This window comes from Anolis sagrei, chromosome 6 (assembly GCF_037176765.1).
Source record: "Anolis sagrei isolate rAnoSag1 chromosome 6, rAnoSag1.mat, whole genome shotgun sequence".
Lineage (NCBI taxonomy): Eukaryota > Metazoa > Chordata > Lepidosauria > Squamata > Dactyloidae > Anolis > Anolis sagrei.
The window spans coordinates 21,484,531-21,512,498 of NC_090026.1; the positions used below are offsets into that span (position 1 = coordinate 21,484,531).

The 27,968-nt window shown below is 40.8% G+C and overlaps 1 protein-coding gene across 1 annotated transcript; it reads right to left on the reverse strand.

Annotated features, from left to right (window-relative positions):
* Nucleotides 1-729: 729 nt before the first annotated feature.
* NUCB1 (nucleobindin 1) lies at nt 730-27,234 on the reverse strand. The gene is made up of 13 exons (XM_060780477.2): nt 27,090-27,234; nt 24,507-24,633; nt 19,013-19,120; nt 18,044-18,176; nt 16,775-16,878; nt 15,340-15,525; nt 15,136-15,226; nt 14,572-14,630; nt 13,926-14,018; nt 8,940-9,029; nt 6,195-6,365; nt 3,911-4,025; nt 730-1,685 (listed from the first exon to the last, which is right to left on the reverse strand). The coding sequence occupies exons 2-13, from the start codon at nt 24,612-24,614 to the stop codon at nt 1,576-1,578; spliced, it is 1,368 nt and encodes a 455-aa protein (XP_060636460.2). The 5' UTR covers nt 24,615-24,633; nt 27,090-27,234; the 3' UTR covers nt 730-1,575.
* Nucleotides 27,235-27,968: the final 734 nt, after the last annotated feature.

Sequence of the window (27,968 nt, forward strand, 5' to 3'; positions counted from 1 at the left end):
CCTTTCTTCCTTCCATCCTTCTCTCCCTCCCTTCTCTTTATCTCTCCTCCTTTCCTCCTGGGGGATGTTTAGCTGGGAGAAGAAAAGGTAGAGAGGGAACATGACAAGGGTGTCCCATTGAGGAGGGAGGGAGGGAGGAGGAAAATTGACTTTCTGCTGCTCTAGAGACCAGGGCACAAGGGAGCAATGGGTTCAAATGGCAGGGAAAGAGATTCAACTGAAAAGATTAGGAAGAACTTCCTGAAAATAAAAGCTGTTGGAGAGTGGTATAGGTTGCCTTGGAGTATGGTGGAGTCTCCTTCTCTGGAGGCTTTTCCACAGTGGCTGTATATTGGGAGTGCTTTGATTGTGCCTTCTTGCATGGCAGGGGATTGGACTGGATGGCCCTTGGGGGTCTCTTCCAGCTCTAAGATTCCATATCAGAAGTAGGGAGTATGGGGTCTAATGGATACACTTTTTCTCTTTCATCCACCATCTCATCCTGACCAAGGCCAACCCTTTTGGGATCCAACATTTTCCATCTTTCCTTCACTTTCTGCCTCTGAAAGATAAGAGGAAGGGGAGTAAAAGGCAAGGAGGGGGCTTGGGGAGAACCCCCTCCCGGTCCGCCCACCCTACTCCCGCCCCTCCATTCGGCCCCCAAGTTAGAAAGTTTGCCCATGCCTGGTGTAGATGCACTTTCTGAGAAGAATCTGCTCGCGAGAAAGAAGAATTGACTGAAAACTGTAATGAATGGGTACCAAGGGTTTTAATCAGTTTTATTGAACAGAAGGATCCAAATTATGCAAAAACAAGTCAGGCTCTCAGTGTCTACCCTGTAAAAAAAAAAACCACCTGTGCAACACTATTATTTGATTTTACAATGGGCAAATTTGAGCAAGGAGGAAAAGGAAGTAGAACACGTAATACTGCAGTTGAGGCTTCACACACACACTTTTATGTACTCGAAGGTAAAATTACCAGATGAAAACAAGGTGCCTATGGTGCGAATTCTCCTACTGGGTTCTTCTACATGGCTTCCAGCATCCTCACCAGAGCCTTCCTAATAATGCTTAATGAGGACCATTTTGGTTGGAGAATACGTACAAGCCTAATAAATAAAAAGGGATAGATGCTGTCTCCTATTTTGGGAAATGGGTGGGGACTGGTTAAGGGTGGGACAATTTCTAAACCTCTGCCCAGAATTCCCTGATACAAAAGATGCTCCAATCCTTCCCATTCACTTTTCCATCCTCCAAGGAATTTTGATCCAATTTTTGACATTGCAAGGAGCCAATCCCAATCCTGAAATCTGTCATAAGGCTCCTATACCACCATACTTATCAAAATTTGGAGGCACATAGTGGAAAATCCCTTTGACATAACTAGGCCTTCCTAGATTTAAAAATAATAAACCCCCCACCTTGCTCAGCTGTGGTTGGATTTTAGTGATGTGGTTTTGTCACTAAATTCCAACAGTAATTTTGGGCTGCAAAAATGGCCTTTTGGGGCCACATGCAGTTCATGGGCCGTCCATCCACAGACTACAGACGTAGGAAAATACAATGCCCTCAGCGCCTCCATTCTGACAGTTTTCTACTGGGTCTCTACTTCTGGATGCTGTTGGTTCTGAGGAGGCTCAATGTGGTTCTCCTGGGGATTTTGCTCCGGTGCAACAGGATGGGACTCAGGTGGAACTGGCTGATCTAGAACAAAAAGAGAACAGAAGATGTTTGGTCTGGGGCCATTAGCCAAGCCTTGCCTCGTCTTCTCATTTCCTTCTTGGACTCCTACAGAAGCAAATCTTGGTGTCTTTCACATTACACAATCATAGCGCTACGAATGCACTTTCATGGAATCATAGAGACCACAAAGACCATCCAATAATAATAATAATAATAATAATAATAATAATACAACTTTATTTGTACCCGACTACCATCTCCCCAAAGGACTCGGTGCGGCTTACATGAGGCCAAGCCCATAGCACATCAATAAACAAAAACAACAACAAATAGTCAATACAAAACAATTAAAATAAACTCAAAAAAATACACAATAAGCAATAAACAATAACAATATCAATAACATACAGCATTTAAAAACCAATCCAAATCCCTGCCATACAGTAAAAGCACACTCAAAGTACCCCTAAAATATGGCTATCCAGTCTCTGTTTAAAAGCCCCCAAAGAGGGAGCGTCCCCACACTCCAAGGCAGAGAGTTCCACTGCTGAACAGTGTCTACAATCAGGAAGTTCTTCCTAATGTTCGGGTGGAATCTCCTGCCCTGTAATTTGAACCCATTGCTATGAATTACGGAAAAGGAGATTCCACCTGAACATTAGGAAGAACCTCCTGACCATCATGGATTCATCCTATGCAATCCTCACTATTGCATGTCTGCAAGTAGTTTCTAAGCTATGGTGACCCTATCACAGAGTTTTCTTGCTGAGATTTGCTCAGGATAGGTTTAACATTGACTTCGTCTGAGGCTGAGTATATAACCTACCCAAGATCACCCAGAAGGTTTCATGGGACAGCGAGGATTCAAACCCTGCTCTCCAGAGTCATAGTCCAATGCTCAAACCAACAAAGAGGATCTTGTATTTAGAGTTTAAGGAGATATTTTAAGGAGATACATTTAGAGTTCTCAGCCAGAGAGCTCTTCTGCTTCATCAGCCCCAAAATCCACCCATGGCATTTTAATGGCATCATGGCACTGCAGTTCTGTAGTGTAAATGGGCTCCTTGACAATTGAAGCAACAGCTCAAGAGTGAAACCAGTTCTATGGAAGAACAATGGGAGAAGGAAGGCTTCAAACAGAGGTTAGACAACCATCCATTTGGAGAATCTGCCTATACTGCCCTCTTGTGAGCAATAATGACATATTTCGTTGTTGTTTTGTCAAGACTCTTAGGATCTTGGTTGATGACTTTTCCAGGCTGTATGGCCATGTTCCAGAAGCATTCTCTCCTGATGTTTTGCTCATATCTATGGCAGGCATCCTCAGAGGTTGAGAGGTCTGTTGGAAACTAGGCAAGTGAGGTTTATATATCTGTGGAATGTCCAAGGTGGGAGACAAAAGCTCTTGGCTGCTTGAGGCAAGTGTGAATGTTGCAACTGGCCACCTTGATTAGCACTGAATGCCTGGGGGAATCCTTTATTGGAAGGTGTTAGCTGGCCCTGATTGATCAAGTGCACTCAGCCATCCTCCTTGTTTTTTGAGTTTCACTTTTGCAGATTTGATCATTCATGGAAATATGTTCTACCTAGGAATCTCTGAATCCTCCAACACAACTCTATGGTCAACTTCCATCAGAAACGAAGTTGTGCTAGAAGACTTACAGATTCTTAGAGAGGTGTCCCCTTAGGTTTTAAAAAAGTAAGTGCCTTTTTATCTTTGTTTTTTCTACTTTTGCTGGGGTCCTGTGCCACTAATGCCATCAATATGGATGGATGATTATTCTGGCTCCAAATTTACCTTTCAACTTTGAACTACCATATCAACATCCCTTGCAGACGGCCAATTCCCCCACACCAGAAGCGACTTGCAGTTTCTCAAGTAGCTCCTGACACGACAAAAAAAAATCCATAAAACTACTATCTATAGGGCCTGATAGAAGGTAGAGCCACCTCTGTCCTGGTATAGAGCATAACAGGTTAGAAAAGGCTTATTCGGGATTTTTTTTACTCATTTTGAGATACAATGAAAGCCTTGGAAATGTTACTTTTTTTGGACCACATGCTGGCTGGAGTATTCTGGGAACTGTGGTCCAAAAGTACTATCCAAGGTTCTGAAACAAGACTTAGTGTAGAGGACAAAAAAAAATCCTCATTTTAGGAAGCAGAACATCTAGAGTGCTGACATCTCTCCCAAAATAAGCTACCCTCCATCTTCTTCTCAGAGAACTCAGGATTGGGATCCTTACCTCCTGGAGCGGCATGAGGTGGCTGGGCTTGGAATTTGAGCTCTCCTCCAGGACCAGCATTGGGAACCTGCCCAGGTTGCTGTTGGGATTTCCTCTGTTCCATCTGGAGCACAACCTGGCATAGGAGAGGATGAAAAAAAACAAATAATCACACAAACACATACACAGGCAACTTTCTCTTTTCTTATCTGCCTGGATTAAGCAGCACTTCTAGTAGAAATGTAGCCCGGGTACCATGTATTCAGAGCCTGGACAAAATTTATTTTTGAAAGATAGTTCTCAGGATAGTTCAGTCTCCTTGCACACAACGGGGAGTTATGTTTCCAGTTGGATGGTGATAATGTGAAACCACAAATATGATCAGATGCTATTTATTTATTTACTATATTTCTATATCGCCCCTCTCAGCCCGCAGGCAACTCAGGGTGGTTAACAAGGTAACAATTTAATGCCAACAGCATAAAACATTTAAAACATTAACAAATAATATTATATCTTAGCAAAATCAATTAAATGCATAAATCATAAGTGTCTCTTAACTAAAAACGTTGTCCAAAATCATCAACCAATCGTTCCATATTGCTATAGCTGTTACACTGCATTGTTAAACGCTTGCTCATACAGCCATGACTTCACTTTCCTCTGGAATGCTAAAATGGAGGGGGCCAATCTAATGTCCCTAGGAAGGGCATTCCATAGCCGAGGGGCCACCACTGAGAAGGCCCTGTCTCTCGTCCCCGCTATTGTATTACCTCACTCTTGGTTTCAACATGCCAAAGAGCACTGCTCCTTAAAGGTAGGCCCTGACCCTTATCTCAACATTGGGGTCCTGAAAAATTTGGCAGCAGTAAAAGGTTTCTGAACACCACCCATTTATACTAATTTACACATTTACAGTGGGCTCTGCAGAAAATGCTTCAACTGTACTTCATAAAAAGGAAAATAAGCCTGTTTAGCAAACCTTGAAAATGCTGATTTGCTATAATTAAATGTGTTATATTCATACCTGTTTTATATACCTATATACCTGAAAGTCACAGAAAAATCTCTTGGGCAGAAAGGGTTTGCAAGTGGAAAAAGTTTAAGAAGCCCTGACATAGAGTACTGTTGGAGGAACTCGAGATTCCAAAAGAGGAATCACCACTAAGAATTTGGTATGTCTTCCAATGATACTCTATATTAACTTCCAGGGGAAGTATACCACAGCAAAACCTGGAGGATATAGCAAATTTCCAAATAGACCATTTGCTCCAAGACATGAAAAAGTGAAGCTGTGTGTATGGTTATGGGGCTCTTATTGTATTCCATGTGTATGGTTATGGGGCTCTTATTGTATTCAGAGTTCTGAGTGGTGTAGTTTTTCCTACTTTCTGAATCTTCTCCATATCATTCTCTTTTTTATTGCCCTTTGCCAAATGTGGGGAATATGTGACTCTTCACATATTGTTGGACTAAGACTGACCACATTCCTCACTACTGCTCATGTAGTTAGTATGGATGGGAGCTACAATCCAACACAATTGAGAGAGCTACACTTTGCATATAAGTCAACCAACCAAGCAAGAACCAGAAAACAAAACCCATACGTGGGATTCGAAAGCAGGCAAAGCCAGCCAAGGTCATTCTGGGTTGTTGTAGGTTTTTCGGGCTATATGGCCGTGTTCTAGAAGCATTCTCTCCTGACGTTTCACCTGCATCTATGGCAGGCATCCTCAGAGATTGTGAGGTTGCTTGCCTCAGACTTCACAACCTCTGAGGATGCCTGCCATAGATGCAGGTGGAATGTCGGGCTGTATGGCCGTGTTCTAGAAGCATTCTCTCCTGATGTTTCACCTGCATCTATGGCAGGCATCCTCAGAGGTTGTGAAGTCTGAGGCAGGCAACCTCACAATGTCATTCTGCTGCCTGGGGAAAAGAACTGAATGGATCCAAGTCATGATAATGCATGTAGAGGTAAACAGAACTAGGAGATTAAATTAATTTCAATACTGGAGAGGAAACAACAGCATCTGCTGATTCAACAGAAGGGAACACCCAGCCTCCTGTGAAGAATGGTAAAGGACTTGCCACAGTGCCTCACATGACTGTCCCAGCCTGTCTAATGATAGGGCCAGTCCAAGAGAGACACAGGAACCAAATGCCTACAAAATGACTGGAGGAAACCAACTGATGAGGTTCACCATCACATGAAGCCATTTATCCTCACAGGGCACCAAACCTTTTGGGTTTCCAACCACACCGGGGAACCACCCGGTTAAACACTGCCCAGCCTCATGCTCTGTACCTGCTGATACTCCTTCTTCTGAGCATCGAGCTCCACCTGTCGCTGCTGAAGTTCCTGGTGCTGCTGGCGAAGCTGCTCTGCTCTCCGGCCCAGCTCGGCCTCCTGGGCTGCCAGCTCCGCCTCAAAGCGTTGCAGCTCTGCCTCGGAGTAGATCTGTGTTTCATCCACAGTCTGGAGGGAAGGAGAAGGGAGAGAAAGCGTGGGTTTAACAGCGACACAAGGTTGAAGAACCTGGGAGATATTTCATATTGCACAAGGGCTTATTCACCATAAAAAAAAAAAAAACATTTAGAGGATCGGATGGAGAGGAAGGTGGTCACAAGATGCTCTGTTTTTTGTTAGTTTGAAGACACAGTAGATATTCATTCTAACTGATTCCAGGACTCCAGCAGATATCAAAATTAATGGATGCTCAAGTCCCATTATACACAATATCATAGTAATATTATACACACACACACACACAAGAAAAGTGAATGTCTACTTTCTACTTACACCAGGATTTCTCAACCTGGGGGTCGGGACCCCCGGAGGGATCACAAGGGGGGTTTCAGAGGGGTCGCCAAATTCACTTTGATTTGGAGGAGTTGTAGTTCACCTACATCCAGAGAGCACTGTGAACCCAAACACTGAGGAAACTGGACCAAACTTGGCACACATACCTGATATGCTGATATTTGATTACTGGAGGGGTTTGGGGAGAACTGACCTTCTTTTATGGGAGTTGTAGTTCACCCACAACAAGGTACACTGTGACCCCGCCGATAATGGACCTGGACCAAACTTTGCACATAGAACCTCCTACTGGAGGGGTTTGAGGGGACTGACTCACCATAGTGGGAGTTGTAGTTTACCCTACAGTCAGAGAGCACATGGAACCCCCCCACCAATTATGCATCCAGAGCAAAGTTGCCCAACATTATAAACTTTAACTACTGATGGAGTTGCTCATGGTTAACCTGGCATAATGTGAGTTGAACTTAAGCCATAACCTTATGCATTTTGGACAATTAAAAAATGACTTTTTCAAATAAGCTAGTGTATTAGACAAATTGGCAAAACAAAAGTTTGCTGTTTAGATTGTTAAACAAAATATTTTAAAGATGGTGTAATATGTGGATACAGAATATATGGATACTGAGGTCTGACTTTACAAGATGCCTGCATTTATAATATATTGTTACTGAAAACTTCTGATTATGTCAACACTAGAATTCTGCATGCTGCAGTCAACAAACATATTTTCCCAAACTTGGTTACTACAAATATGGAAAACTTTGTCCCCAGTTCAGCACCATATATCCAGCGCCATAAATATTCAACCCTTTGCTTCAGGTATGACAGAAAAACCACAGAAACCAATAGAAGCGTAATTTGGGGTTAATTAGATACATCCGGAATATTATTTCTTTGACTCAGAGCAGTTTACAAGATCAAAACGTCTGCTAACCTGCAATGAAATAAACAGTTCAAAATGGGACATCTTAATTCTTAGTCATTTGTTATTTAAACACAACCTTGTTAGTCTGCCTCAAGCAAAGGATGATGGTTTTCTCATTCAATTTAACTGTATATGTGCCACAGTCCAAGGAGGTCAAATTAGATCAGTGCTTCCCAACCTTCCTAATGCCACGAACCCTTAATATAGTTCCTCATGTGGGGACCCCCAAGCAAAAAATTATTTTCGTTGCTACTTCAAAACTGTAATTTTGCAACTGTGATGATCTGTCATGTAAATATCTCATATGCAGGATGTATTTTCTTTCACTGATCCTAATTTGGCACAAATACCCGATATGCCCAAATTTGAATACTGGTGGGCTTGGGGGGGATTGATTTTGCCACCTGGGAGTTGTAGTTGCTGGGATTTATAGTTCACCCACAATCAAAGAGCATTCTGAAATCCACCAACAATGGAATTGAACCAAACTTGGCACACAGACCTCCCATGACCAACAGAAAATACTGGACAGGTTTGGTGGGCATTGAGCTTAAGTTTTGGAGTTGTAGTTCACCTACATCCAAAGAGCACTGTGGAGTCAAACAATGATGGATCTGGACTAAACTTGGCATGAATACTCAATATGCCCAACTGTGAACACTGGTGGGGTCTGGGGAAAATACACCTTGACATTTGGGAGTTGTAGTAGTTAGGATGTATAGTTCACCTACAATCAGAGGATTCTGAACCCCACCAATGATAGAATTGGACCAAACTTCCCACAAAGAACCCCCATGGCCAACAGAAAATACTGCATTTTCGAATAGTCTTTGGCGACCCCTCTCACATCCCCACATCCCCCCCCCCCCCCCGGCCAGGGTCCTAGGTTGAGAAACACTGAATTAGATGCTTTTTTCAAATGCAGGAGTGGGCTACTTGAAATTCTGAAAATGTTGTTGGACTGCAATTCTCATCATCCTCTTCTACCCCTGATGGGACAGGCAATCCAACCACCTTTAGAAGGTCAAGTGTTTCCCAGTGCCGTTCTAATGATTGGGCAAACTGCATTATAGTCACAGGAAAAGAGAGAAAATAGTCCAGGCCAAAAACACAGAGAAATTCCACCCCATATCCCCAGGATGGGTTGGGGTACATTTGGGACAGAAAATTCTGGATGTGCATAGAGAAACTTCACACAAACATCTCCTACAGGGGTCTAAATGGCCTACTATCATCTGTCCATCAATGATGAGCTTTCTAATCCCTTGGAGAAAAATTCAGAACACCATCTTCTGCTCACATACCTTCCATCCATCAACTTCATTAAATTCCTTCTTCTGTGTTGACTTGAGGAACTCATCCAGAGTTACCAGCCGGTCCCTGTTAAGATCCACCTGCGGGAGAAGAACAAATTGGGAAAGCTCCAGTTAATGATTTGCTTTTTCTTTCCACTGGCCCACTTGATAATTTCTTGTCTATTGGGCACAATAAGAAATTACTCTGGCATGAGCTGGTCCATGAGGTCACAAGGAGTTGGAAGCAACTGAACAAATAAAGAACAACAAATTGGGGACAATGTGTCTGATTCTGGAGAATACAATTCAAGTACAATATGGGCAAGCTGAAATGCATCTAGGGAAGAATGCCTGAAATAGTGAAAGGCATGGAAGCTAAACCTTATGAGGAACACCTTAGGAAGCTGGGTATGTTGAGCTTTGAGATGAGAAAGTCAAGAGATGACATGATAGTCACACGCAAATATATGGGAGTACTAGCCGTCCCCTGCTACGCATTGCTGTGGCCCAATCTGGTGATGTGGAAAATAAATAATGAGAATGTGTTGGTTTCTAATATATGTAATCTCTTGATGCTTGTGGGTAAAGAGTATTTCTTGCTGTTTCTTTGTCAGTGTTGATGTGGAGACTGTCTGGTTTGCCTACTCTGGAACATGCAACATATCATTGTCCTTCTTTAGGGTTCCCTTTCAAATCTATGATACTGTGTGTGTGTGTGTGTGTGTGTGTGTGAATCATATATACCTATCTATATCTATGGCTGGATGGCTCTTTGTCAGGAGGGCTTTGATTATGTTTTCTTGCCCTAGTGAAGGGAGTTGGAATGGGTGTCCTTAAGTATGGGGGTTCTGTGTAGGACGTTTGCCCCAATTCTGTCATTGGTGGGGTTCAACATGCTCTTTGATTGTAGGTGAACTATAAATCCCAGTAACTACAACTCCCAAATGTCAAGGTTTATTTCCCCCAAACTCCATCTGTGTTAATATTTGGGTATATGGAATATTTGTGCCAAGTTTGATTCAGATCCATCATTGTTTGGGTCCACAGTGCTCTCTGAATGTAGGTGAACTACAACTCCCAAACTCAAGGACAATGCCCACCAAACCCTTCCAGTATTTTCTGTTAGTCACGAGAGTCCTGTGTACCACGTTTGGTTCAACTCCATCATTGGTGGAGTTCAGAATGCTCTCTGATTGTAAGTAAACTATAAATCCCAGCAACTACAACTCCCAAATGACAAAAATCAATTTTTTAGTGATGGTCACTCCTTGGGTTAGTAGGTGTCTTGTGGCCAAATTTGGCGGCAATTTGTCCAGTGGTTTTTGAGTTATGTTAATCCCACAAACGAACATTACATTTTTATTTATATAGATGTCAAATTAAGGAGAGAACAGGCTTGTTTTCTCTTGCTCCAGAGACTAAGACATGGAGCCACAAGTCCAACTACAAGAAAAGGGATTCCACATAAACATTAGGAAGAATTTCCTGAGAGCTTTTCAACAATGAAATACACTGTGTCAGAATGCGGTGGAGTCTCCTTCTCTAGAGATTTTTAAGCAGAGGCTAGATTACTGTCTGTTGGGAGTCCTTTGTTTGTGTATTTCTGAATGGCAGAGGGTTGGACTGGATAGTTCTTTCAGTTTCTTCCAACTTTATGCTTCTGGGGGAAAATGTCTATAATCCACTGAACCCTTCTTTTTTCACTTTGGGTTGCTAGGCAATGCAGAGTTATAGGATGAAAATCAGGCATTATTAGAGCTGCAGTTTTTACTCACAGAATGTAATATACTTCTAGCCCTCATCACTGTTAAATATGCTTCAATGTTTATTTATAGCCCAGCTAGGGGCCGGGCTTTAGCACAGCTAGTTAATCACCAGCAGCAATAGATCTTACTAATCAAAAGGTTGACAGTTCGAAGCACGGGTCGGGATGAGCACCCAACCTTCAGCCCAGCTTACTGTCCACCTAAGCAGTTTGAAGACAGCTGTAAGTAGAGAAATTAGGCACCGCTTAAGCAGACAGTTATTTTACAGACCCAAAGGAAATCCCAGAAAATGCTGGATATCAAAGGAGGGCGGAAGTCTGTGATCAAGGGATTTTTGTCATACAGGGTGGAGCGACAGCACCCCCCTGTGGCCAGAATCAAGCACAGCCTCCAGGATGCCAAAGTTGGAAAAAATGCCAACATAATACCTCTATCTGTTGTCTATCCTGTCTGTTTAATGGCGTTGAATGTTTGCTGTGTATGTGTGCTGTGATCTGCCCTGAGTCCCCTTCGGGGTGAGAAGGGCAGAATATAAATGCTGTAGATAAATAAATAGAGAACTGTGGGCCTGTAATTTCTACCTATTGCAGCCAACAAGGCCAACAGTAAGGAATTATGGAAGCTGAAGTAAAATTAAATAAAAATCCAGAGGCTCATAGCTACTCACTCTTGAGTTCAATTATTTAGATACGTTTTTACATCATACAATATATGTTAATGTTAAAATCCACCATATTTTAATAATTCAATGGATGACAAACCAAAGCAGCTACCATCCATCCAACAATGAAAAAAAGTATACAACAAATAATAGCACACCAGCACATATGGCAAGTGCCACATAAGGAAAACTGAAGTAGTCTAATACAGAAGTTGCCAAAGCTTGATTGACTGCCTCCAAGGAACATGTGGAAATGTGATATACAGTGTCAGCCATCTTTGGGTTGTTGTGAGTTTTCCAGGCTGTATGGCCCTGTTCCAGAAGCATTCTCTCCTGACATTTCACCCACAACTATGGCAGGCATCCACAGAGGATGTGAGGTCTGTTGGAAACTAGGCAAGTAGGGTTTATATATCTGTGGAATGTCCAGGGTGGAAGAAAAAACTCTTGTCTGTTTGAGACAAGTGTGAATGTTGCAAGAGTTCTTTCTCCCAACCTGGACATTCCACAGATAGATAAACTTCAACTGTCTAGTTTCCAACAGACCTCACAACCTCCCCTGCCATAGTTGTGGGTGAAATGTAAGGAGAGAATGCTTCTGGAACATGGCCATACAGCCCTGGAAATTCACAGGGACCCATGTGGGAAATCTCTGTGAAACTAAGAGAAGGGAAATTGAACAAGATTTCCCAAAACAGAAACACAGAAATTGCACCACCCATTGATTTCCTGTCTTCTCTGTAACTTTTCAAGGAAGAAAAAACCAGAAAGTATATACCAGTCATTTTTACCAACCAGAAGGTGACTCATAATTTCCTAGAAAGCAAGAACCAGTTCTCCGTGCATTGCCCTGGCTACAAACTGTTCTAGCTGCCAAAAGCCTAGATTTTCTGTGCCCCACTGCATGTTAATTGAGATTCTACCTTTATACAAGGTCCTGTGTATTGCTTTCATTCAGTTTTCAAGCTTCTTTAACTGTTTTCACGCACCAGATTTGGAATATCCTCCCCCTGTGCTTTTCACCAAGCTTAGCTCCCTTAGGGATGTTCCCCATTGTGATAATATCAACAGGTGAATGTTTATGACTAGAATGAAGAACAATGGTCTTCAATAGTATTGATGACAGTAATGTTGCCAATATTTTTTAGCTTTCAACTGTTTGATCTCAGTTAACTTTACAACAAACATAATTCAATGTAAGCTGGGATCAGTATCTTTAGCCTGCAGAAAACTGACTACCGTATATACCCGAGTATAAGCTGACCTAAATATAAGCCAAGGCACCTAATTTTACCACAAAATGTATTGAGTCGAATGTAAGCTGAGGGTGGGAAATGCAGCAGCTACAGGTAAATTTCAAAATAAAAATAGATACCAATAACACTACATTAATTGAATTAATTGAATGTTTTTGAATATTTACATAAAACTGTAATTTAAGATAAGACTGTCCAACTCTGATTAAACCATTAGTCTAACCTTCAGTGTAAATGTGCTTACATATCCTTCCAATAATAATAGAGTAAAATAATAAATATAATAATAGAGTAAAATAATGTAAATGTACTAACAGTAATAATAGAATAAAATAATAAATGTAATAAAATAATAGAGTAAAATAATGTAAATGTAATAATAATAATAAAGTGAAATAATAAATGTAATAATAAAAATAGAGTAAAATAATGTATGTAATAACAACAATAATAGAGTAAAATAATAAATGTAATAAAAATAATAGAGTAAAATAGTGTAAATGTAATAATAATAATAATAATATAGTGAAATAATACATGTAATAATAAAAATAGAATAATATAATGTATGTAATAATAACAATAGAGTAAAAGAAATATAATAAAATAATAGAGTAAAATAGTGTAATGTAATAAATAATAATAATAATAACAATAATAATAATAATAAAGAGTAAAATAATACATCCAATAAAAAATAACAATAACAGAGTAAAATAACAAATAACTTTGACTCGAGTACAAGCCAAGGGGGGCTTTTTCAGCCTAAAAAAGGAGCTGAAAAACTCGACTTATACTTGAGTATATACCGTAATTGAGAGATATCAGGAGTCTTGGGAAGTCATGTTGAACTACAGTTCCCAGAATCTCCCTGCCAGCATAATCAAATAGTATTTCCATTAAGCTACTCCCACAGTTAGTTCAGCCAGAAGAGGAAGATTTAACTAAGAATTTCACATTCATAGTTATTATAAATATTAGCTACTGTTCAACGGCCCACTCCTTCAAACCTTTTTAATTATAACCAGAGTCCAAATACTTGACGTGTGGCTCTTTCAACCTATTTCATTACATTTCCACAACCTTCCCCCCACTTCCATGACCACACATTGTTTTTTTCTCAATTGGATGTGTTATTCAGCTTTCAGATACATTTTCAAAGCTATACATCCTGTATTGTTTATGTTTCTCTGTATCCAAAATGGATTTGCATGCTCAAAAAAGATTGAGTCCTATGTTCCAATAATTTCCAGTTTTCCCATACTGAACGGCTCGGATCATCTGCCATCACCCACCCAACCCACACACTCACATTTTGCATGACGTGTTCCCGCATTCTCAGCCGCTCTTCTTCCATTTCTAGCATATCATCTTCCTCATTACGGGGGTCATAGACCTTCTCTAGCTGTAGGGCAGAAAAACACACAAGACCAGAAAAACCAGTTATCTTTCCTTAAACCGAGTTAGGAGGTTCTGTGTAACTATGGTTTTATGTATTGCCAAAGGCTTACATGGCCAGAATCACTGGGTTGTTGTAGGTTTTTTCGGGCGATATGGTCATGTTCTAGAGGCATTCTCTCCTGACATTTCGCCTGCATCTATGGCAAGCATCCTCACCTCACTACCTCTGAGGATGCTTGCCATAGATGCAGGCGAAACGTCAGGAGAATGCCTCTAGAACATGGCCATATAGCCCAAAAAAACCTACAACAACCCAACTATTGTTTTATTTTATTTTTTGTTACAATGCTTAATTCATTGTCGTAAGCTCACTGTTATTACTGTTGCTTTATTGTGTATTATTTTGATATGTTCTCACTCACCTGAGACATTGAATGCTTGCCTTTTTGTATGTGTAAACTGCTCTGAGTTCCTTCGGGGAGAGAGGGTGGTCTAGAAATACTGTTATTATTACTATTATTATTATTATTATTATGACAACTAGACAAAGAACTTACCTCCTTAGTGAAAAGTGCTTCTAACTCCTGTTCATCTAAAACTCCATCACTATTGGTGTCTGGGTGAGAGAAAAAAGAAGTAGTAAAGATTTACTACAATTCTGGGATAAATTCAAGTTGAAACATATTGTCAATAAATAAAGAGGTACTATATCCCCAAGAGGCTGCAGTGGTGCAGTAAGTTAAACCGCTAAGCTGCTGAACTAGCTGACTCAAAGGTCAGTGGTTCGAATCCGCCGGATGGGATGAGCTCCCATTGTTAGTCCCAGCTTCTGCCAACATAGCAGTTCAAAAACATGCAAATTGAGTAGATCAATAGGTACCGCTTCAGCAGGAAGGTAACAGCACCATGCAGCCATGCCGGCCACATGACCTAGGAGGCATCTACGGGCAACGCTGGCTCTTTGGTTTAGAAATGATGGTGAGCACCACCCCCCAGAGTCAGACTCAAGTAGACTTAATGGCAGGGGAAACCTTTACCTTTTATTATATCCCAATGTACTCTTTACTACAATAAACCTAAAATAAGAGGTTCTTCTAAACTAAAAACATTCAGCTTCTTACCATGTAACTTGAAGAAAGTCTTGGGATTAAATTCATTAGGATCCAAGCCATCTGTCTCCTGCCACACCTCCTTGAGTTGGTCACGGCTGCCCTGTGTTAGTAGGCAGAGATGTTCACATGTTTAAGTAAGCAAACCCAGGTTGGAACACAATTCTACATCTTGCTATGACTTCCCCACAAATTATGAAAAAGACAATTCCCTACCGGGACGTTGACCTTGGGGTGCTCCTTGTGCTTCTTCTTGAGCTCCTCAAAGTGTGCTTCCTCCTGCTGCCGCTTCTCCTCATCCAGAGATTTCAAATATTCCCGGCGTTCATGCTCCTTCATCATCTCGTATCGCTTGAACTCCTCATGATGTGCAGCATCATAATTCTCCAAATCTTTGGTTGCCTATTGGATGAAGACCAACGTCAACACTCACTGAGTCCTGATATTTGGAAGAAGATATTTTTTAAGGACTACACTTTCCAGAACCCAGAACCCCATAAGTATGTTTACGAAGCTTAAAGAAAAGGATAGTTATGCTTCTAATCAACAACAACAACATTTTATTATGATCCAAAGATCCTTATTGCACCGTATGTGTACAAGATATGCAGGTAATGAGATTAATCTGGTTGATTAAATACACACATGGATAAAATTTACAACAGTTTAAAACAGCTTAAAATACATGTTGGCTGAAAACAATAAACATTATTTATTGTTTACAATAAGTTGTTTACAAGAAATGTTATTGTTGTTTATTGTTTACAAGAAGTGCCGGTGTGTTTCAACCTGTGTCTAAAATTGGAAACTATCTAATCCTGGCTGCCTCAGAAAGAAACTTGGCAACTGCCAAGGTCATGTGGGGAAGGTTGTCACTAAGTAGAAACTTCACATAAAATTTCACAACTCCGCATCTGTATGCTTGTCCACTGTGCCCTGCCTCATGTAGAGAGGAAGAATTGTTGGAGGCTACAGACAATGCCATTGATGTTACCTATTTTTGGACAAAAAATATTTAGCCACCTGCACTCCTTTTATTTTTATCGGTTTTATAATAATTTATGCAATGCTTTCGATACGAAATGAATAAATAAAATTTCATTGGACTTGCTGGTAAGTTTCTTATTAGTGGGTTGATTATATGTGCTCTGGCCTGTTCATAGAAACTGTATGACAGTAGAATATGGTAGATGTATTCTATTTTTTGTTTATTACATGGGCAGAGCACCTGCAAATCTCCCATGCAGCAACTCAGATGAGAATATAGGCAGCGGTATTTGGTATTTGGCCACAGTCAAGTTCTTTGCTGTGTGGAAAGGCCCAACATAATGTATGGACAGGGCACTAGGGGAGCAAGACACATAAGAGCAAGAGCACAGCCCACAAAGGCAATGTCCCACAGTCTCTGAGAGCCATTGAGAGCCATGTCAAAACCCAGATGAAATACGAAGGATGCGGAAAGGCCAATGGAGGAAGTTTTCTTAGAATTGATCTTAAACTAACTGCTTATGTACTCAGTCTGAGCGAAGTGATGACTAAAACCTATGTGTTTAATACCCAAGAAAGCCCACAAAAGGTAGACAACAGAGCCTCAATATTTTGCTGATGTGGTAAAGGGACCAGACAAGCAAGAAGGAAAGGTCAAACATACAGCCTGAATGAGCAACTCCAAGTCTCGGGCTTCAAAGGTGTGCTGGTTTTGAGGATCCAGATGCTCAAATTGCTTCAGCAAAGACAGGTGATCAATCTGAACATCTGAAAGTGGAGGAAGAAACCAGTTAAGCATGTACATCTGAACCTGAAGCAGGCCACACAAGGGTGATTTTGAATTAGGTGGGCAACACATTATTTAGAGATTTAGCCAGTACAGGTCATGGAAAATTATTATGGGACATGCAGTACCAAAACACAGCAATGAAGAGCTAAGGTGGTGCAGTAATTTTTTGACTGCAATTGGGTTTGGGAGATCCAGGTTGTGTTTCGGATTTAGACCTTACAAGTTATGATTATGTTTTTTGTCCCACCCCAGTCATTCCACAGATATATAAACCCATTTTCCTAGTTCTAACAGACCTCACAACCTCTGAGGATGCTTGCCTTAGATGCAGGTGAAACATCAAGAGAGAATGCTTCTAGAACATGGCCATGTAGCCCGAAAAAACCTACAACAATCCTATGATTATGCTGATCACTTCCTTCCTTAACCTGATTGCTGTTTCCAGGATGAAGTGGGAAGGCGTGCTACATGGTGTTCCTTTAGCTCACCAGTAAAATGGGGGCTATAAATATAGCTAATTTTCTTTTTAAAGTAATTGGTGAAGTGAGTTGATGATAGAACAATTCTGGAGATTAGAGTTTGATTCCCCACTTGAGTATGGAAACCCACTGAGTGACCATGAGCAAGGCACACACTCTCAGCTCTGGAAAACCTCATGATAGATTGGCCTTAGAGTCACTGTAAGTCAGAAAAGTCTCCAAGGCACAACACCAAAAACAACAGGATATAAACATAACCAATAAATAAATATTATATTCAAAAGCAGCAACATATTGCGTGCAATTAAAATGCAAAGAGAATGATTTCAACCAGACATAATATAAAAAAAATGATTTCAGATTTTCTCAAAGCTTACATCTGAACTGGTCTCCAATTCATTCAGGTAGATTCTAGATATAAGCCCAACTCTTTCCTTCATGCTACCTATCAGTGACAGTTCCAGAAACAGCACCCTGGTCCAGAATCTGAAAAAGTTGCTTTTTTGGACTGCAGCTTCTAGATCCAGTAATAATTGAGAGCTGTAGTTCAAAAAGGTCGCTTTCCTGAGCCCTGTTCAAGATTCCTGACATCGAGTATGCTTTGTTCTAAGCCCCTTCAGGAGCAACTGGAAACAGCCTTCAACCCATTCCCAGCCCAGCTTACTTTGTTCCATGGTAGCATCCATTTTGGCCTTCAGAAGCATCCTGAGCCGGGACACCTCCTGACGCTTGAGCTCGTCAAGTTTGGTTCGGACATGGTGGCTGACAAAGTCCAGCTCTTTGCTGAGTTTTCCACTCTGAAAGACAGTCAAGACAGAAAATTTATTAAATGTATATCCTATCCTTCCCCCCATGATAGATTTGTTTTTTATTTATTTATTTTATATCCTGCTATATCTCAAAGCAACTTACAATTAAAAAAACTTAAAATATACAAATATATAACAATAAAAGAGTATTATCATTATATATTATCACTATTTTATATTTAATATATTAGTATTATTATAATAAAATAATATATTATATTGTAATATTAGTATAATATTAATAATATAATGTAATACAATATATTTATATATAATAAATTATATTATTAGCATAGCACATTTTAGTATTATATATTATTATAGTGTACTATACCACACAACTGCATTATTACTAATAATATATGTAATATATAATATACAATTATATTATTATAATTATTATATTGTACTATATTATTATATAATATATATAATACACTATCAGTTATATTATACAATATACAATATATTATATACATTCCATCCTTTTATCTACACAACAATCCCATGAGGTGGGTTAGATGGAGCAATTAAGCGTTGATATTTAAAGCCAAGTCTAGATTTAACACTGGAGCTTTTGTACTGTATTGATTTCATTTTAAATGAATATTCCCTATTTTAGGTTTCACATTAACCCAGTTGAACAGTGGCATCTTCCCTTTCAAAGCAAAGAAGTCCTATATGCAACACCACCAAAAGAATCTATACCGTGTCCCTGGGAAAGTCACCTTTTTACCATCTTCCAAAATGTCTTCTGATATTGAGAAGGATAAATTGTACTTGCTAGCACACAGAAACCCACACTACTCCATCCCAATTTTCACCTTAATGTCTTCAGCATTGGCCGCTTGAAGCTTTTCTCGGAAGTGTCCATCCGTTTCCAACACATTGATCACTTCTTGGAGATAGCGGTGATAATAAAGGCCAGTGTCCTGCATAAAAGGCAGCACAAGGAATCAGGCCATTTAGATATCATCTGCAGAGGTGCTGAAAAGTAGTCAATCTTTGAATGAAAAACATTCCCAAATTCATTTCCCATTATCTCTAAAAATACCAGTCTAAAATCTGGGAAAGTACTGCATGATGGAACGAGAAACTTTGTCTTTCTACAATCTAGAGTTTTTCAACCTGGGGTCTGGACCGCTGGGGGGGGGGGGGGGGGGTCGCAAGGGGGTTTCAGAGGGGTTGCCAAAGACCATCAGAAAACATATATTTCTGATGGTCTTAGGAACATCTTTGGCAGAGAAGGCTGAAGATCTCTCCGCATGTCCTTCTCCTCCATTTTTGGAAACAGACTGCAAATCCTCCCACCAAAGCCCTCCTCTGCTGTGAATGACAGGCCTTTCAGCCAAGGGGAGGGCTGTTTCTGAGACCCCAAGTGGAAAGGGGAGAGCAGGTGTGCTCAGCGCATGACAGTATTGTGTGCATGTGCGTGCGAGGGAGAGTGTGCTAGGCTGGCTTGCGCATGCCTTCAAGGCATGGGGGTTCTGTGCAGGAAGTTTGGCACAATTCTATTGTTGGTGGGGTTCAGAATGTTCTCCGGCTGTAGGTGAACTATAAATCCCAGAAACTACAACTCTCAAATGTTAAGGTCTATTTTCTGCAAACTCCACCACATTTGGGCATACTGGGTATTCATGCCAAGTTTGATCCAGATCCATCCTTGCTTGAGTCCACTGTGCTCTCTGGATGTAGGTGAACTACAACTCCCAAAGTCAAGGTAAATGCCCACCAAACCCTTCCAGTATTTTCTGTTGGTCATGGGAGTTCTGTGTGGCCAAGTTTGGTTCAATTCCATCATTGGTGGAGTTCAGAATGCTCTTTGACTGTAAATGAACTCTAAAACCCAGTAACTACAACTCCTAAATGACAAAATCAATCCCCTCCCCAACCCCACCAGTATTCAAATTTGGGCATATCAGGTATTTGTGCCAAATGTGGTCCAGTGAATGAAAGGACATCCTGCATATCAGATATTTACATTACGATTCATAACAGTAGCAACATTACAGTTATGAAGCAGCAAAAAAATAATTTTATGGTTGGGGGTCACCACAACATGAGGAACTGTATTAAAGGGTCACGGAATTAGGAAGGTTGAGAACTACTGTTCTAGAGCAATGTTTCCCATATGATGGACCTCCAGATATCTGGGCTTCAGCTCCCAGAATCTCTGATCTTTGGGGAAGACAGTTGTAGTCCAAAACACTAGAAGGACTAGATTTTGAGAATAATTGCTCTACATTCTTTAGCAGGACAACTCCCTGAAGGCTGATAGCACTGCCAGTGGTAAAGGATTACGTAAGTTGCTATCCAAACCATGTAAAAGGCCAATGTTTCCCATGCACTGATTGAGGGAAAAAAGGTAAATTCTAACAAGATAAGATATTGTCACGGAGGTAATTCAACAGGAAAAGCACACGGAAATCACTTTTAGGAGCAGAAGTTCAGGTGCCCGAGTGTGGTTAATGATCAATCGCTGCCTGATAGGAAATCATGTTAATGTGCATCGTGGAATAGTAGAGAAAAAGCTTTCCTGCACTCATCTAATAGATCTCCACTGTGGACTGCTAGGTTTAGATTCGTGGGTGCAATATGAATTTGTAACCAAGTGAGAGGTAGAGAAAATATCCCATCAAAAGTCACCTGATCTCAAAGCCTGGCTGGGAGTTGGACTGTGAAACTTATTTTATTTATCGTGTCAGGAGCAACCAGACATTTGTATTACATTTTTAACAAAACAAACAAACAGACAGACAAAACACAAAGTTTTGCGAACTTGGTAGTTGATTAAATGTCCTTTGACCAGTATTTGGCCACTTGGAGTGCCTCTGGTGTTGCCGCAAAGAGGTCCTCCATTGTGCATGTAGCACAACGTAGCAACCTGAGTCCTGCTACATGCACTGTGGAACTTAACACTGTTGAATAAACAGTAACATATATGGGTTGCTATGAGTTTTCCAGGTGGTACAGCTATGTTCCAGAAGCATTCTCTCCTGACGTTTCGCCCACATCTATAGCAGGCATCCACAGAGGTTGTGACCTCACAACCTCTGAGGATGCCTGCCATAGATGTGGGCGAAACATCAGGAGAAAATGCTTCTGGAACATGGCCATACAGTCTGGAAAACTCACAGCAACCCAGTGATTCTGGCTATGAAAGCCTTCAACAACATATCAACATATATGTTCACCTGTGCCATAAGAATTCAGAGCAATAAAACATTCTGAAAGGCTAAGACCCCTTCTAAGTAAAGGTAAAGGTTTCTATTGGCATTAAGCCTAGTCATGTCCAACTGGGAGGATGGTGCTCATCTCCATTTCTAAGCCGAAGAGCCAGCATTGTCCATAGACACCTCCAAGGTCATGTGGCCGGCATGATTGCATGGAGCGCTATTACCTTCCTGCAGAAGCAGTATCTATTAATCTCCTCATATTTGCATGTTTCGAACTGCTAGGTTTGCAGAAGCTGGGCCTAACAGCGGGAGCTCACCCGCTCCCTGGATTTGAACCACCAACCTTTGGGTCAACAAGTTCTGCAACTCAGCAGTTTAACCCGCTGCACAACGGGAGGGGGGGGGGCTGCTACATTGCCATATAAAACCCAGATTATCTGTTTTGAACTGGACTTTATGGCAGTGTAGAAGGAGCTTAAGTGCCACCTCACCTTTTCCTTCCCCCCACCCCCACTCTAATATCATAACTAAGCCAAGGATGGGAAAGTGTTGCTGCAGAGATGCTGCTGGATTGTTAAACCCTATTTAACTTAATCCACAGAGGTATATTTTAGTTAACCAAGTACACATGCTTCTGAGTATTATTTCTACAACAGACAATATAGAACCGGAATCAAAATTAACATGGGACATGATAATAATAGATTATTGTACTACAAAAAAAGAATAGCAATTCTAACATGTTTCAGAAAACATTTTATCAAAATCTAACACCTATGAAATGGAATAACTAGGTCAGGTGAGTCTTAGCAAAAATAGGACTTGCACAAAAATAAGTCTCAAAATAACTAGGTCAGACAAGCCTTATGAAAAAGTAAGCATGTCAAGAACAAAAATATTTCAAACATTTTAGAGACCACCTGAAAGTTTCACCCAAAAGTCATTGAGGGATTTTTTAAATTTTCCACCAGGCTCCAATTCCCTTGTTTGACAGTAGGTAAGGTAGCCTTATCTGCTTTTCCTTATTTTATCTCATATATGCTCAGTAAGGGAGACCCTGGCTGTGCAGCAGGTTAAACTGCTGAGCTGCTGAACTTACTGACCGAAAGGCTGGCAGTTTGCATCCGGGGAGTAGGGTGAGCTACTGCTGTTAGCCCCAGCTTCTGCCAACCTAGCATCCAAATGTGAGTAGATCAATATGTACCGCTACGGTGGGAAGGTAACAGCGCTCCATGCAGTCATGCTGGCCGCATGACCTTGGAGGCATCTACTGACAACGCCGGCTCTTCAGCAGAGAAATGGAGATGAGCACCAACCCCCAGAGTTAGACACTTAATGTCAAAGGGAAATCTTTACCTTTGCTATGCTCAGTAATGGACTCCATAGTCAGCCTTTGTTAGATTGATAGAATCCATAGATAGATAGATAGATAGATAGATAGATAGATAGATAGAAGTTCCAACTTAGTTTATCATATTGTTTATTGGAGATAACGCTAGTATAACCATACACTAAAATGCCTTTGTTTTTCCAGCCCTCTTTCACCATCCTCCCAATGCTAAAAATTTCCACTTAGGCAGAGGAAAGAAAAAGGAAGTTGTGGTGCCATTAAAAGGTAAATATTGATTTATTTACTGTATTTATACCCCACCCTTCTCACGACAAAGAGGACTCAGAGCAGCGTTACAATAGTCAACAATTCGATGCCACATAAAACTGACATATAACAAAATAAACAGATAATAAAAAGCATATAAACTTTAAAACCAATGATTAAAAACCACACAATCCGAAATCATAGTTAAGGAATCGTTCCAGTGGTGACTGCACATATTTCAACTTCACTTATTGTACCGCATTACTGTCCAAAGGCTTGGTCCCATGCCCATGTTTATAATTGCTTTCTGAAAGTCAGAGGGGGAGGGAGCTGATCTAATTTTGCTGGGGAAGGAAGTTCCATAGCCAAAGGGCCACCACTGAGAAGGCCCTGACCCTCTTCCCCACCAACCACACATGTGAAGGAGATGGAAATGAGAGCAGGGTGCTTGGTAGCAGACTGGCAGCCAGAGAAGTTATATGCTCTCTGAGTGCCACTCCGGTTGGAAATCGAGAGAGAGTCAATGTCATAAACTTGTATTCTGGTAGAATGGTTGCTCGACATCTGCCACAGTATGGTTCAAAGCTGCCACCCCCCAATGGATAACAATATTTATGATTTCTCAATCCTTATTACATACAATACTGTAGTAAAATGGTAATCTATATAAATAAAAATGTAATGTTTGTTTGTGGGATTAACAGAACTCAAAAACCACTGGACGAATTGACACCAAATTTGGACATAAAGACACCTAACAACCCTATGTATGTCCTTCACTCAAAAAAAAAAATCTTTTTTGTCATTTGGGAGTTGTAGTTGCTGGGATTTATAATTCACCTACAATTAAAGAGCATTCTGAACCTCACCAATGATGGAATTGAACCAAACTTGGCACACAGTTCTCTCATGGCCAACTGAAAATACTGGAAGGGTTTGGTGGTCAGTGTCCTTTGGTTTTGGAGTTGTAGTTCACCTCCACCCAGAGATCACTGTGGACTCAAACAATGATGGATCTGGACCAAACTCTACACAAATACTCAATATGCCCAAATGTGAACACTGGTGTTTGGGGAAAATAGAATCTTGACATTTGGGAGTTGTAGTTGCTGGGATTTGTAGTTCACCTACAATCACAGAGCATTCTGAACCCCACCAACGATAGAATTGGGGCAAACCTCCCACACAGAACCCCCATCTAGCCCACAGCAACGCGTGGCAGGGGATGGCTAGTGCTTACATAAAATGGTTTGCTTTTGGGTGGTTAGCTTTATGGATGCAGAATCCATGGATACAGAGGGCTGGCTATATAACCAATGTGGAGGGCTGGTAAGAATTCCACTCCAATGACACCTGAAAGGCCATATAGGTTTCCACTCTGAATTGGGCTTGCTGTGGAACAATGGTGAGGAAGGTGACGCCAAGTGAAGATATAATGTTATATTGGCATCTAAGATCCATCAACCCTCTGTGCCAGCAAGGCGACCAAAGGGCACTTGTTTAGAGGCAGTGCAATGGGGAAAGGGCAAAGACTATAACACTCACCGGAGCCTCGGGTGGAGTCTCTGCTTCTTGTTTCTCTTTGGGTCGCTCGATAGGAACGCAGACAGCCAACCCTAAAAGGGCAGCGCTCACCAACCACGACAGGAGCATCGCCTTATGTGCCTGTTGCCTGAAATGAGAAGAGAAGGGATGAAGACAAGGCAATGAGTGCAGCTCCCAGCATTCTTCACTCAGACTAAACCACTTTGAGTCTCTTTTAAGAGAGGAAAGTGGGATGGAAATAAATATTATAAATATAATACCACTAATAATAAGAACAAAAACAATAACAACATGTAGATCAGATGGAGGTTGAAGTTCAGCAATATCTCAAGGGTAGTCAAGGGATAAGAAGAGAAAGAAAAGCATCCACGTGCCACAGTGACATAGACATGGGATTAACATGTTAATGGGTTGCTGTGAGTTTTCCAGGCTGTATGACCATGTTCCAAAAAGCATTCTCTCCTGACATTTCACCTACATCTATGGCAGGCATCCTCAGAGGTTGTGAGGTCTGTGGGAAACTAGGCAAGTGAGGTTTATATATTTGTGGAATGTCCAAGGTGGGAGAAAGAACTCGTATCTGCTTGAGGCAAGTGTGCATGTTGCAATTGACCATCTTGACTAGCACTGAGTGGCATTTCAGTTTCAAAGCCTGACTGCTTTATGCCTGGGGGAATCCTGTGTTTGAGGTAGGTGTAAATGTTTCAACTGGCCACCTTGATTACCATTAAATGGCCTAGCAGTTTCAAGATCTGGCTTCTTACTGCCCGGGGGAATCCTTTGTTGAGAGGTGATTAGCTGGCCCTGATGGTTTCTTGTCTGGAATTCCCCTGTTTTTGAGTGTTGTTCTTTATTTATTGTCCTGATTTTAGACAAACGATTCCCCCAGGCAGGAAGCAGCTAGGCTTTGAAGCTGAAAGGCCATTCAATGCTAAAACAGGGTCAACTGCAATATTCACACTTGCCTCAGACAAAAGTTCTTTCTCCCACACTGGACATTCAACAGATTGCTTAGTTTCAACAGACCACTTGCTTAGTTTCAACAGACCTCACAACCTATGAGGATGCCTGCCATAAACGTGGTGGAAATGTCAGGAGAGAATGCTTCTGGAACATGGCAGTATAGCCCGGAAAACTCACAGCAACCCAGGGATTCCGGCCATGAACGCCTTTGATACCGTTCAGGCAAAGAGAAGAAACCTGATAGGTGTTTTGGATTACAACTGCCACAATCCTGGCCGGAATTGATGGGAAGTGCAGTCTAAAGGACCTGGAGGGCATGGGTTACCTATCCCTGAATATAGGATTTAAGAACAATAAAGCAGGAAGCAAAAGAATAAACTCAGAAACACTTCAATTTCTTTTCCTCTTCCTGAAAGCAAGCTCAGACAATAGAGCTGTCTGGAAAGCTTGAGCTTAAAAGAAAATAATTTGACTAACCAAATATTCTATTTTTATTTCTTGGATCCCATGCCCAAGATATATCATTATATTAATATATAAAAATTATATTATATTAGCCGTCCCCTGCCACACGTTGCTGTGGCCCAGTCTGTGTATATGTGTATGTGTGTGTTTATATTTGTGTATATGTGTGTGTTTGTATGTTGTTGTTCATTCGTTCAGTCGTTTCCGACTCTTCGTGACCTCATGGACCAGCCCACGCCAGAGCTCCCTGTTGGCCGTCACCAGCCCCAGCTCCTTCAAGGTCAATCCAGTCACTTCAAGTGTTTCTGTGTATATATATAAATGTGTGTGTGTATGTATATATATGTATATATGTGGGTGTGTATATGTGTGTATATATATATGTCTGAATATATTTGTGTATTTGTGTGTTTATATGTGTACATGCATATTGTGTATATGTGTGTGCTTGTCTATAAGCATATTTGTGTGTATGCATGTGTATATGTATATGTGTGTATATATGTATGTGTGCATGTGTATACGTATATATGTGTATATATTTGTGTGTGTTTGCGCATATATATATGTGTGTGTGTATGAATGTGTGCATGTGTATATGAGTGTATGTGTATATGTATATATGGTGTATTTTTTGAGTTTTTTAAGTCTGTTTCGCTGGGGTTTTGTGTATGTGTGTGTTTAGAGAGGATGGACCCTCATTGGACTGTTAAGTATATTGTGTCCAAATTTCGTGTCAATTCGTCCAGTGGTTTTTGAGTTATGTTAATCCCACAAACGAACATTACATTTTTATTTATATAGATTACATTATATATTTTATTATAACATATTATAATATATATATTACATTATATTATAATATGACATATATTATATTAATAAATGTATATTACATTATATTATATTTGCAAATACAAATATTCAAGAAAACATCCGAAGTCAAAGATCTTGTTACTATTTCAAATAAGGGATACTCAGCCTGTAACCCTAGCAATATAGTATGCCTTTTTTTTCAAAGTAATGGAAAAACTCTTCCATTTGGAAAGATTAATTTTTAGAAACCAAAAAATGTAGGAAGAAAGGCCTAGATCCGTGGTGACAAAATCAAAAGCTCTCTGCACATGCTCAGAGGAGCCCTTGGCCAAGACCTACCTCTCTCCTCTGCGCCTGAAGGTTCCACCACTTTCTCCACTCTGCTTCCTCAATCCCTCCCTAAGCTCCGCCCCTCTATCTGCATAACTAGCCACGCCCCCTTATTCCAGCCTTGGGTTCTTGCGCTGCCACGCCACCTCCTCCTTGTGTCACGTCCGGTGCTGCCTGGTGCGTCATTCTCTGGATTGTGGGGGCGGGGCTAAAACCAGGCCACGCCCCTTCCCCAACACTATTAGCATACCTCCCCCGCCCCCTGAAGCACTTCCTTTCCTCCCTTTGGACTTCAACTCCCAGAAGCCTCTGCTGCTGTAGGCAATAATCAAGGATCCTGGGAGTTGAAGTCCAAAACACCCAAAAGACCAAAATATAGGAAATACTGTTCTGAAACTTTAGTAGAGTTAAAGGAGACTTCAATATGTTTTTAAGGAATGAGTCTGAGTACTGAGCAGTTCTTCTGTGACTTGTTTACAAATGCACTCTGCTTATGCTCAGGAACACTCTTTTCTTATTTCACAAGGAATCCACAGTAGGTCCAACAGAAGCAGATTTCTAAGTTTGGAGAAAAAGAAGAAGAAAACCTTTGCTGAACTAAACAAATGAGTTATAATTTATCTATTGTTTGAAGGCTTTCATGGCTGGAATCACTAGGTTCTTTGCTGGGGTTTTGTGTATGTGTGTGTTTAGGGGATGCTTGCCATAGATGCAGGCGAAACTTCAGGAGAAATGCCTCTAGAACATGGCCCTATAGCCCGAAAAAACCCACAAGAACCTATAATTTATCTTATCTGTAAAAATAAATTGCTTTTTGAAATCCACAAGCATGTGGACAATTTCAACAGAAAGGAGGAAACATGAAAATGAATAAAATCTGGCTACCAG

Coding starts and splice junctions, on each gene's coding strand:
- NUCB1 (XM_060780477.2), bottom strand. CDS start 24,614: ATGCTCCTGTCGTGGTTGGTGAGCGCTGCCCTTTTAGGGTTGGCTGTC. Junction 19,121..24,506: donor AGACTCCACCCGAGGCTCCG/GTGAGTGTTATA, acceptor CCTTTTATGCAG/GACACTGGCCTTTATTATCA. Junction 1,686..3,910: donor ACCTCATGCCGCTCCAGGAG/GTAAGGATCCCA, acceptor TTTTTGTTCTAG/ATCAGCCAGTTCCACCTGAG.